Here is a 12,807-nt window from a genome sequence, read left to right on the forward strand (position 1 = left end):
AATCTACATCACAGAACTGAAGGTTAGAGTTCAAATAATGCAGATTGAGAAGACATGGAAAGACTTTCAGGCATTCAGTTCAGATATTTTTCCCTGTTATTCTTACACCTGGGCATGTGGTGAAAAACAATCTGAAAAAGTATGGGTTTTGCCACTAGACTGAAAGCCCCCCCCCTCAAAAAAGACCAAAAATCCAGCAAGCCCATAATCTTTTCACTTTTCTTAGACTTTGATCTGAACGTACTCCACAAAAGGAAGCAGGAAGCCTTTTGTTTTCAATGAAAAAGTTACATACAAGACTTTTATCATGTTTCTACTTGCCATGAAGACCTGCCTTGTCAAGTAGCATTAATTCACAACATAATCACTTGCTTTAGCAAAAAGCTGGTGGCTTAAAAAACAAAACAAAAGTAAAAAAAGGTGAAAAGAAAGAGAACAAAAGAGAGAACATCTCTTGTACCGAACCAAGCAACATCCTGAAGAGAATCATTGAGATGTATTATTGATGCACAGGATTTCATTCTAAATTATTTTATGCACCATATTACCTAATGAGACACACAAAAAATATTTTCCTGCATCTGAATAAGTCCAGTAAGTCTATCAACCCACATTTCACTGATTCGGTACATAAATGAAAAGGACAACACTATATAGGTACATTTACAGACTTCAGATGCAAGACAGCCCTGGAATGTCCCTGCTGATAGCAGAAGTTGCTCATCCAACTACAGACTTCCATTAAAACAATCTCTTTAGAATCTAAATGTGAATAATGCTATTGTTGAATGTCCTGCAAAAGAAAAGCACAGTGAAACTATTTTTTGAGGCTACTCACAGTCTCTTCTTATCTATCACTTGCTTAACTCGGATGGCTCTTTGTTCAGAATACAGCTTACACACTCCTGTTTAAGACAGCAGTAAACACAACTTCAGGTTAGAAGAGCATGATTTCTTTCTTGGAAAAATACAACCATTCTTTTTTAACCATTCAATAAATACTAAGTACTTTTTAAGTAATCTTCAATGAAGTCCAAGACAGCTGTTCTGTGCTCCTTTACCTGAGAAGACTGGACACCCTTCTGTGCTGAAATACAAAAGAAAGAATGTGTTAATCTTTCATGTTTTTACTGAATTACACAGTTTATATTTTTAGTTGATGCACAAGTTCTATTCAAGAGCCTATTAACAATTTACATATGTTATATATTAGTATTTATTTGAAATATAACTATTTAAAATACAGGTTGTAAAATACTGGAAATCATTACAACTAAGCAAAAGCTGGAAACAACTGGTGTCTTGCAATATTTATGTCATTCATTTTTATATATACAGACTTGCTTAAAATACTGAACTTCTAACATTTTAAGTTCTCCAGTATATAGGCCACATTGGAAATAATTGGGATTTACTGTGTCAAGCGTTCTTTTAATTCACATATATTAATAGTTCTTATTTTGGTATTATGAAGTTCCCACGCATGACTGACATTCAGTGATTCAGAGTAATGCTACAACTATGTTTAGATTTCAAAGCTGACAAAAAATTTTGTTTATTGATAAAATACACACATACAGCAACTCAACTTGAGAATAGCAAACCAGAAGTTCTAAAACTTTCACAAGATACTGTTATAAAGGTATGATTCCATACTGAAGCTGTCAAAACCTCTGTTACTTTAACAGGATTCTGTTAAAGTTAATTAATTATCTCAAACTTGAAAAGATCATACTTGTAATATCTTAGAGGTGGCTAAGCTAGAAAGACACAACCATTGAATTTATTGAGCTTTGGTTCAAGCCTCTGTTCCACAGTGCTAAATTACTAGTCAAGTAATAAATATTTAAGATTATCTTTTTACACTTGCTAATTAGTGTATTTAAACACATGAATAAAATTCTACAGTCTGGCTTCTCTTTTCAGTAACATGAAAGAAAATTCAGTAGAGTATTAATCAGTCAATGGGATCGCTCAGGTGCTAACAAAAAGGCAACGAGACTTCACCAATCTCTTTCCAAAAGCATTTCAGACTCACCATATTCAGCAGTATATTAGCCTTTATCGATAGCAAAATACATTTAAGAGTTCCTCAGTTTACCTTCTGTTCTCAGCTGATGAATGGCATCGGCACACGTCCTCATAAATATCTGAGCATCTTGATCTATCTGATCACGCTCTGTATCTGTCATCCTCACATATCCAGACAAAATATGGCTGAAAAACAAGACAAATTGTCACTTAAGAAATCCCGAACATAAAACTTAAAAGTGCACAGACCTTCCTCCCACTCACCATCTCCTCAGAAGCTTTTCTGCAACATTGATTTTCACAGAAAAAGAGGTAAAACTACAACCACCACTGATGAAAATGCCACCTCTATAAAGCTGAAAGGTTTAAAGCCTTTTGGACTAGTAAGAGATGTTGACAAAGTGATATATTCTGTCATTTTGTACATAATCAAATACTGAGTGAATAAGGAGAAAATACAACTAAAAAATATATTACAACCCTCACTACTTATTTCAATGAAGCATTTTTTCAGTTCTAAAAACGTGAAAACAAGAAGGATAAAGGAATAGCTCAAACGTTATAAGTAGTACAGAAAATCAGAACTTAATTTTACTGAAATGCATGTTTTCATTATCCTAAACATTGAGTTTCATTTTTAAAGTAACTGTACTATGAAATCAGTGAATTAAAACACAATTAAAGATGAACACTAAGTAATAATACACTTTTTTATATCAAAGTCAATGTTAAGATTTATTAAAACCTGTTACTGTTGTTTATATCTATTTTAGGTAATACATTGTGTTTAATATTTTCTTATAGGATTATTATATCTTTTTGATAACTAAATTAAAAAAAAAATGGAGGCCTATCACTAAAATATTAATACACTGTAGATAATCACCAGAAAAAGCATACTGTTATAAAGGTATTTAACAGTGTTTCCATGGCCACAGATGACAGGATCATAAAACTTAGCTACAGCAGCTCATCCTGTGTTCACCCTGGGTTTCTTGATGATATAGTCTTCACAGCCTACTATATTTGCTTTTAAAAAAAGAAAAACTTAACTTACACTCTCGTTTTTATTGATATTTTTATTTATATGTGAATATTTCCCTGATAGTTCCAGGTACGTATAATACAGCTACATTCATGCAGTCATACAAGTAAAAAGCAGGGATCTTCGATTTGCAAAGCTAGCCCAATACCCTTAGAGCTCTCTCACACACTTCATTGCAATAATTGCAAATCTTTCTTGTGTCTGCAGCAAACTCTGCCACAGGAATGGCTGCAACCACTTAACATTCACTCCACCTCATCATCTCTTGTCACACACAAAACCACCAGGTCCTTTCTCCATTTCCAATGTACTGTCAATGTGTGTCTCCCAGACCTCCTCCACGAAGTTTGAAGTGTACTCTAATGTTCCTGAGAATTACACCAAAATCTCTTCATTCCCATCCCATGTGACTGGTTGCACATGAAAAAAGCAGAACATGGTTCATCTGGCCTGAAAATTAGTTTCTGCTTACTGGTCAGTTAATATACAAGCACCGGTTAGCCAGCTAACAGTCAGGCAAACTAATTAGAAGCAAGTCCATACTGTACTTGTTTGTTTCCAACACTGCCACGTATTTGACATCTAAATCTCAGGGCTTTCTTCCTCCTTTGGTTAAAACTATTCTAAATGTCATAAAATTATTTTTTTATAACTTACACAAAAGCAGTCATATATATGCCATTTCCATTTCTATTTTACTAGCTGAATCGCTCCCCTTTGGTCAGGGCGGGCAAGTTTTATAAATTTGTGGCAAAATGGCCTCAAGTTGCATCAGGGAACGTTTAGATTGGATATTTGGAAGAACTTTTTCACTCAGAAGGTTGTTAAACACTGGCACAGGTTACTTAGAGAGACTGTGGAGTCACTGTCCCTGGAGATATTTAAAAGACATGTAGATGAGGTGCTGAGGGACATGGTTTGGTGATGGGCCTGGCACTGTGAGGTTAGTGGTTGGACTTGATGATCTTAAAGGTCTTTTCCAACTGAAATGATTCTATGACTCTATGAAAATCCCTATCACAGCTATGATCAGTGTTCTTCTCAGCTAGAATTCCAATTTGTACCGAGAAAGTAGCTTCTGAATGGTGAAAGATTTAAAATTGTCTAATTTTAGAGATGTCTGATGAAGAGGCTTTCCATAGCCTGGTTGAGATGACATACTGACAGTTACATATGCAATGTAAGATAACTCATATTGTTATGAGTTCCACTCCCTTTGCACAGCTTATGTAGGTAGGGCTTTTTATTACTACTCTGTGGCATAAGCAAGATCTCAGCATTTGTAAAGCCAGAAAATTCACTCCTACATCTCTGCACAGTCCCAGACAGAGTGGACCACTGAGATCATCTGGTATGGGAAAATGAACACTACTGCTCAGTGAGTCCCACCTAGAAAGTTACTTGAGCATGCTAAGGCACATAGATTCAGATGGAAAACACAGATGGAGTAAGAGCTTCATTATGGCCTCTTGATGAAGCAAAAAAGGTCTCAACTCTTCTATTTTAACTCTTCTATTTTAACTCTTCTATTACAATAAAAGGTTCTGGCTAGTCTACTACTGAGAGAGTATAAAGCTCTTCTCTTTTTATGTCTAGCTTCTTGTACTCTGCCCAGCTTTGTGGTATTTGATGAGTTCTATGCTTTCTATGCACTTTTTAACTTTACAGGGTAAAAATAAAGATTACAATATGCAAACCAGATCTTTAAGTCGGAAATATATATTAAAAAACCTGCCTCAGGCATACTTGATGTTTTAATAAAAGTGTAACTAGTATTAAGAGTGGTTGATTGATGAAAACTAACAGCTTTAACATTGGGAAACAAGTTGTTCAGTTACTTGTCACAGTTGCTAATACAAAAATAGAATAGGTCAAATTCTTAAACAGGAGTTTCACAGCTTCAAAGGTAGCAAAATCTATCTTATTCAAGAAAAGAAGAACTTTTGCTACCAGAGCTTTTGAACAAGTCACTCAGAGGCAAGGATACCTGAAACTCAACCTTCCTGAGAAGAAAGGAACAGTTATACAACCACATCTCATTATGTCAAAACACATATGGCATCTACTAACAAGGTACTGAAGTTCTCAGTTTACTCCACAGTAAATCTGTACATGGACATGATACTGAAAATCCATCTAATGACCAGCCTCTAGCCTTTAACCACTCATTTAAAAGAACATGCCAAGGAAAAAAAAGTCCAAAAAAAATAAACAAAACCCAACAGAACAAAGAGAATCCAGATGTGTCTTGTCTATCAGAGATACAAATACTTGCTCAGAAGTGCAGTGGCAGTATAACAGCAATGGACTGATACATCACTAAATTAAGAAAGGCCAAAGAAACCAGATGTTTCAGAAGCAATTGAAGATTTAGCCAAGACACATGCTGGCTAATGCATGCAGATAAAGAATGGAGGGGAAAAATCTAGACTTTTATCCTAAGCAATAGGAGAAAGTTTCATGCGAAACCTGGGCTAGAAGGCAACTTATTTGTGATTTTTAAGAAGGTGGGTTAATAGTAAGCAGTAAGATAAAGACTGACCATCAAGTAGTAAGACTTCAAAAGCCTAGAAAAATAAGTAGATTAAATTGAATTAAAAAGAGAAATCTAAAAAAGAAACAGAAAATAGTTCAAATGAACTAGTAGGTTTTATATAGCAATTACATGACAATATATGTAATTCTGCCCTTAATTAAAAAGAAGAATAGGCAATGCAGTAAGAGACCAACTTGGCTACTTCATGAGCTCTTCATTGAGCTACAACACAAAAAAAACAGAATAAAGAAAGTACAAATTAGGTCTGATTGCTACTGATGAGTCTAAAGGAACACAGCACATACGGACACAATCAGAAAAGGGGTAAGTGTAGAATAAGACACAACTGGCAAGGGATGCCAATGATAACAAGAGACTGCTCTGCAAATACTACTAAGCACCTAATAATGTGGTGGTGGTTTGTTACTCAGTAGATAAGTAACATTATATTATATTATACAGAATATGAACGTAGATGTTTACTGCTTTTTCTTTTGCATTAACTTTCATCATTTGTAAGCTGTAGTTACTATTCCCCTTAGCTTACTGCTGCTAAATCTGGGCCCAACTTTTTGTTGATATTCTCCTCAGTAGTGACAAGTGTCAGATGATAAATATCAGTATGCTGAGTGAACGAGCATATAAGATAGACTCTTACACAAACTAAGTCATGACACAAGTGTACCTGAAGGTGCAGTGCCTCCTGGGATCACACTGAAGGTAAGTGACTTGCAAAAAAGCCCAGAGTGTAGATACACTCATACAGAGAAACAGGAGACTAGACCCTATAATAATGCAAGAAATGTGTCAAGGAAAGGACACATCCTCACTGCCAAGAGCTAAGGGACAATAACTGCTAGGTTGATTAAAAGATGAAGTGTAGTAACTGTCTTAAAAAAAAAAATAGGATTACAGGAAAGAAAAAAGCAAAAGATTTCCACTCAGCCTAGGAAAACACAGGAAGAAATAAACGAGTTTTAGGCACTTAGGAAAGAATGAAAAGATAATCAAACCAGTAGCCAAGATCTATCAAGAGTAAGTTGTATGGCATTCTTATAAGCTAGGAACAAGTATGGATGTGAAACTGTTAGAATAGTTATATATAAAAACAGAAAGACACAAGGAGTTGTGTTCCATAGGGGTTTGTCCTGAATCTAATGCTGTTTAATGCTTTCATCAAAAACTCAAGTCAACAGAATGGAGTATCAACTTATTAAACTTGCAGAAGCATAAACCTAAGCAAATGAAAACTGTATCAAAAGAACAAGACTTCAATTCAAAACAATACTGCTAACTTGGAGAAATAACATGAAGAATTTGAGTAAGAAATGGCCAGAGGCTCTTTGTGGCAGCAGGAACAATTATCTGAACTCACAGAGAATGGGGAAGAACTGATTACGGAACAGTTCTTCAGAAAGCCATCTGGGACTGTATTGGATCATAAACCGAACGTAACAACAACAGGCATAAAAAGTTATCATTACAATAGGATGCACAAATTAGTATAATCCATTATGACTGAAAGGTAATATTTCTGCTATCCTCAGCTTTAGGCTAGGCCTCAGCTGGACTTTTGTTTTATTTCAGCACCTCATTGTAATATCTGTTGGGACAGTGTCCAAAGGAGAAAAAAAAGAGCACAACCAAAGGTCAAGAGAACATGTATGAAGAGCCAAATATACTATATTTTTTTTATTCTAGAAGAGAATGAGGAGAAACCAAAATAAGTCAGTGTAAGGAAACAGGAAGAAAGAGGGAGAATTTCTACTGAAAGAAATACTTAAAACCAAGCAAAACATGGTGGTAGAACGACCTGGTCATTCCCTTTTTGAATGTCAGACATGTTCCTTCCAGTCTATCATGTCTACAATCCCATCACTGTACTATAGAAAAGAGAGAAGCAAAAAGCTGAAATAAATCGGTTCTAAAATACTTACATGAAATGTTTCAGGAGAGATATGTCCAACTTGCCACCAGTAGATACTGCCTTACAAATACTTAAATGCTCCCCTATACACACCCAAGTGTGTAGGTTCATACACATTTGTACATGTATGTATAACCTTAGATGGAAATATAGCACACATTTTTAAACTACTTTCTTTGGGGCAACTACTATGTTACTTCTTTGTTAAATACTAAATTGAAACATTATTTATTATGTTTTGTGCTTTTCACTTGTGCCTTTTTCAATCCAAATACCACAAAACAAAAATCCACAATGAAAACTTATTGGCTGAAATAACAAAAAATTCTATAACAACATATTTAAAGTTTCTTTTTTAAGTTTGTGGGAAAGCTTCAGCTACTGGAAAAGGCAGTAGAGGAATATCCAAATTTGTATTTTCAGTTTTGTAAAACATTGCTGAGAAATTCCTGAATGCTGCTACAAAGAATTACTATTTCTAAAATGTGATACATAAACTTAGTACAATCAAAAATAAGAGAATTAATTTGCAACTAAATCCCTGGAGAACAGGGAAATACTATACACTCCTCCACAAAGAAAGTCCTTACAGACCATCTACATGTTTTACTATCCCTTGCTTCTCATAAAAATGCGATTAAGTCAAGACAAGAAAGCAATCTAGCATTGTATAGAAGCCAGCAAGACACTATTTTTAGAGCCTTTTAATGGCTAATTCTTTTATTGGTTAAGTTAACAATACTCTCCACAAAAGATATGGTGAGCATTCAATGATTTTCTATTAGATTGCAAACAAGTAAGCGATTTATTGCTCCCCCCCCACACATACCCTCACAGAATCGTAAGGGTTGGAAGGGACCTCGAAAGATCATCTAGTCCAACCCCCCTGCCAGAGCAGGACCACCTGGAGTAGGTCACACAGGAACTTATCCAGGTGGGTTTTGAATGTCCCCAGAAAAGGAGACTCAACAATCCATCTGGGCAGCCTATTCCAGTGCTCCCTCACAGTGAAGAAACTCTTCCTTGTGTTTCTTTGGAACCTCTTATGTTCCAGCTTGTACCTGTTGCCCCTTGTCCTATCATTGGACATCACTGAAAACAGCCTGGATCCATCCTCCTGACATCCACCCTTTATGTATTTGTAAACTTTAATGAGTTCACCTCTCAGTCTCCTCCAAGTTGAAGAGCTCCAGACTCCTCAGCCTTCCATCAGAAGGGAGGTGCTCCACTCCATCATCTTTGTGGCCATGCACTGAACTCTCTCCAGCAACTCCCTGTCCTTGAACTGAGAGGCTCAGAAGTGGACACAATATTCCAGATGTGGTCTCATGAGGGCAGAGTAGAGGGGGTGGAGAACCTCTCTCAACCTACTGCCCACAGCCCTTCTCATACACCCCAGGATGCCGTTGGCCTTGGCCACATTGCTGGTTCATGCTCATCCTGCTGCCCACCAGCACCCCCAGGTCCTTTTCCCCTACGCCACTCTCTAAGAGTTCATTCCCCAACCTGCACTGGTACATGGGGTTGTTCTTTCTCAGATGCAACACTCTACACTTGCCCATGTTGAATTTCATCAGATTTCTCCCCATCCAATCCTCCAGCCTGTCCAGGCCTCGTTGAATGGCAGCACAGCCATCTGGTCTGTCACCCACTTCCCCCAGTTTAGTATCATCAGCAAACTTGCTGACAGTGCCTCTGTTCCCTCATCAAGGTCATTAATGAATATATTGAACAGTACCAGTCCCAGCACCTACCCCTGAAGGACCTGATCTAGGTTGATCTGCTTCTGCAGGGAGGTTAGACTAGATGATCTCTAAAGGTCCCTTCCAATCCTATCATTCTATGATTCTATGACTCCACTAGATACAGGCCTTGAACTAGATCCTGTCCCATTGATCACAATTCTCTGCCTTTTTACCTTCAACCAGTTAACAATCCACCTCTAGTAAACATAAAAAAAAATATCTAGTACAATCAAACACCTAGTAATCTTCAAAAAGTCCATCAGTTCTGGCTTAAGGAAAAGTCCTTGGTTACTTTTCTTATACATTGCCTCACCCCATATGTGCTGTCTAAACACCACTATGAAGCTTAACAAGCCTACTTCAACAAGCTGATGAGAAAGTCCTTGAGATAAACCATACACTAGGTATGAACAAATGCCCTAATAATGTTTACTATTGCTGTTTTTTCTTAGGTATTGTCAGAGCTTTTTCGAACAAAAACTAATTAAACACTCTGACATGCCCTAAAACATTGACTGTTGAGTTTCACTTCTTTCCAAAGATTCTCAAAGTGAGACTACCGTTAACAACACAATTGACAGCGACTATCAGCAGGAACATTGAAAACGTAGTGTCCCATAATTTAGCTACACGTTTCTTATAAAATACTTTGCCACACTGATCATGAGTGTGAGGGGGCTTTGTTAGGTTTGAAATGTGTATATGAAACCAGTAAGAAAATAATTAAAATTATTTATCTTTCCTTAAGACAAGGGTCTAATGTTTAATAAAAGCGATGGTACGTAGAAAGTTACTGCTTCTCCCCTTAGAAAGTATAACCAATAACAACATGAGTCATAATCTTTGCTTCTCACTCATTATTTTCATTATTATACTTCTTTAAAACATGAGTTGCAGAGAAAGCCCAAGTATTATTGCCAGTACAACCCCCAATTTTTAAGACAAATGTCAAGAAGTAATTGTACATTTGGAGAGAAGTTTGAAGGAGCTTCTATATGTGCTCCTCTGAAATCAGAGTCTTCTAACAGATCAGTTTCAGGTTTCTTTCCATCCTAATTCACTCTGTGAGTGGAAGATGATACCACATCTCTGGTATTGCTAAGGTGCTTAGAAGTTCTATCCAGAAGAGAGAATCACAGTAGACAGGATAAAACAGACAAGAAAACAAACCAGAAAAGTCCTTATCACAGAAAGCTGAAAAACAATGTGTAAGAGAAAACAGATGACTCTCCATAAACAAGTCAGCATAAAGGTGCAATGGCCCATAGGTCTGCACGCTTAGATCACTTGTTTCATGTGTTTTGCCATTCACATATTTTGTATCTAACAGTGAAAGCAAGAAGAAAGGAGGTGACTATCCAATTACTGATTCTTGAGCTTTTTAGACTCAACTTGGATATTTCAGTTAAATATTTCATTAGATAAAATAGGTCAGGGCCTCAGTTTCAACTAATCCTCTTCTTCTAGTTGGCTTTCTCTAAAAATGAATTAAAGACATCCCCTCTGTAGCAGGAGATTTTACGTATGCCAAAAATAAAAACTGTATTATTAAAGAATTTATAGTGTGCAAAAGTAAGGTCGAAGAAGCAATCAAGTACCTGGTATAACACATGAGGAAGTTTTAAAAGGCATAAAATAAGTCAATGTGGTAACTTGAATGAAGAATTCCACCAACACATTGTACTATACTTGGAAAAGCAAATAGCAGAACTGACAAAACACAGAGTAGTCAAATTCCATGAACAAAATTAAACCTTTTTTTTCCCCCTCCATAGTTTAAGTATTGAAAATATATTAAAACTGCTGTCTTGAATGAGTGGGGCATTTGCTAAGAGTGTACAACAGACTATGTATGCTATCATCAAAGTAGAACAGCATCAGTAATCTAGTATGGAATTTGACAGTACTATCTATTTGAACTTTTGACCATTAAGGGTAGAATCATCTGACATCATAGGTGAGACCTGAAGGACTATTTGGAAGCTTAATAAAGGAAATGGTACTTCTTTTTTCTTCACCTTAGTTAATATCTGATGTGTGGGGAGCTGAAAATCAATGAGAAATACCATGATAATGAGTTAAGAGAATTTATAAAATGAACACTAAAAAAACTTCTAGAAAACAAAATAGCTTGGATAAATTTTTACTCTTTTTGTCACTTCAATTTTCTACACACTACTGTTAATAAAATATAAATAGCACCCAAAATGTAACCGCTACCAACTGTTTGCTCACACTGCAATGATTTGCAGTTTCTCGGCCTAGGCATTCACATGAAGTTTTCACACAGTAAAACCCGTTATTTCAGTATCAAATTGGTAGCTCCACCTAGTGTTCTTCAAGGAGAGCCTGTCACTACACATAGCCGTACACTGCTTCTACTTGGAAAAGCAGTTCCTCAACTTGCCTTGCACACAGAACTGACATTCACATCCCCCAGCTTCATTTTCACTGGCACTGCCTACAAATAGCTCTTATCTTATGATTATAAACATGCCAAAAATCTTTTGTTTGTTTGTTCATTTCATTTTCGAAACATCAAAACACTGCTTTTAAAATCTCAGGGAGACAAAAATGGTGTCAGAAGTCTTCTGGCCACCTACACAGGCACACATTTTGATACCACCGATTGTATAGTATTGTTATTACTATGACAGACCCTTTCAGGCCCAGAAGCTGTTTGTCTGAAAGTCTGTTGCTCCAATATAGACCAAGCCTAAGGAATTGCAGATGGTTCATCTGTTCCTATTAGCGTCTCCTGGGGGACAGACATCTTTATCCAGACACCTGTCTGGATAAAGTTCCTGTTTAGTATCTATGAAGTCTGTTGAAGAAAGGTATTAAATTACCTTGGGACTCAGTGTCTTCAACCCAAGATGACTTTAGACTGCATTTTCTCTACCTTGACTGTAGCAACAGCTTAGCTTAAGTCAGGGTTGTGGCACAATCAGAATGCACACAAGGCTGACTCATCCCATCCAATACTGCAGTTATGTTGAGGGACTGGAGAAAGACAACTCAGGAAATTGTGAAGTTTCAGAAGATTGTGGAAAAAGGAAAGCTTACCTACACTGTTTCATTTGCTTATACACACCCTACTCTCCTCAAATCCACCCAAGTGAGTTGTGTGCTTCTGACTGTGAAAAAAATACATTTAGTTAAGTGATATTCTCCTGCTCCCTCAAGAAGGGCATTGCCACAATGATCCACCTCTGTGACCTCAAGAACAACTTGATGACATTCTTTTCAAAGTGCAAAATTCACTTAGTAAAAATTCATTGGCATCTTGATAAAGAGTGCATCCCAGTTCTTTAATGCATCACAACTGTGATGCATTCTGTTCCACACACTGTACATTCTTCCAATTTTACATTTGGTTGGAATTTTAAAAGGTTTGGTTTTGAACCATGAATCACAAAACAAAATGTTGTCCAAGAACACTGGAAAACTCCTCTTTCCTTATAATCAGGGTAGCAGATCAACCTGCTCTAAATGACAGCATGGCAAAGGCCAAGTGAGTGTT

General features: G+C 36.6%; 1 protein-coding gene across 2 annotated transcripts in view; it reads right to left on the bottom strand.

Moving 5' to 3' along the window:
• STX18 (syntaxin 18) overlaps positions 1-12,807 on the bottom strand; it is a 64,490-nt gene that overhangs the window by 19,754 nt on the left and 31,929 nt on the right. The window contains exons 3-5 of one of the 2 annotated variants that reach the window (XM_061992902.1): positions 2,102-2,217; positions 1,010-1,087; positions 839-905 (exon numbers count right to left, since the gene is read on the bottom strand). In XM_061992902.1, coding sequence (XP_061848886.1) covers positions 839-905; positions 1,010-1,087; positions 2,102-2,217 — 261 coding nt within the window. The remainder of the gene's footprint in view (positions 1-838; positions 906-1,009; positions 1,088-2,101; positions 2,218-12,807) is intronic. The other variant, XM_061992904.1, reaches the window with a different exon arrangement.

The sequence above is a fragment of the Colius striatus genome, chromosome 3 (assembly GCF_028858725.1).
Source record: "Colius striatus isolate bColStr4 chromosome 3, bColStr4.1.hap1, whole genome shotgun sequence".
Classification (NCBI taxonomy): Eukaryota; Metazoa; Chordata; class Aves; order Coliiformes; family Coliidae; genus Colius; species Colius striatus.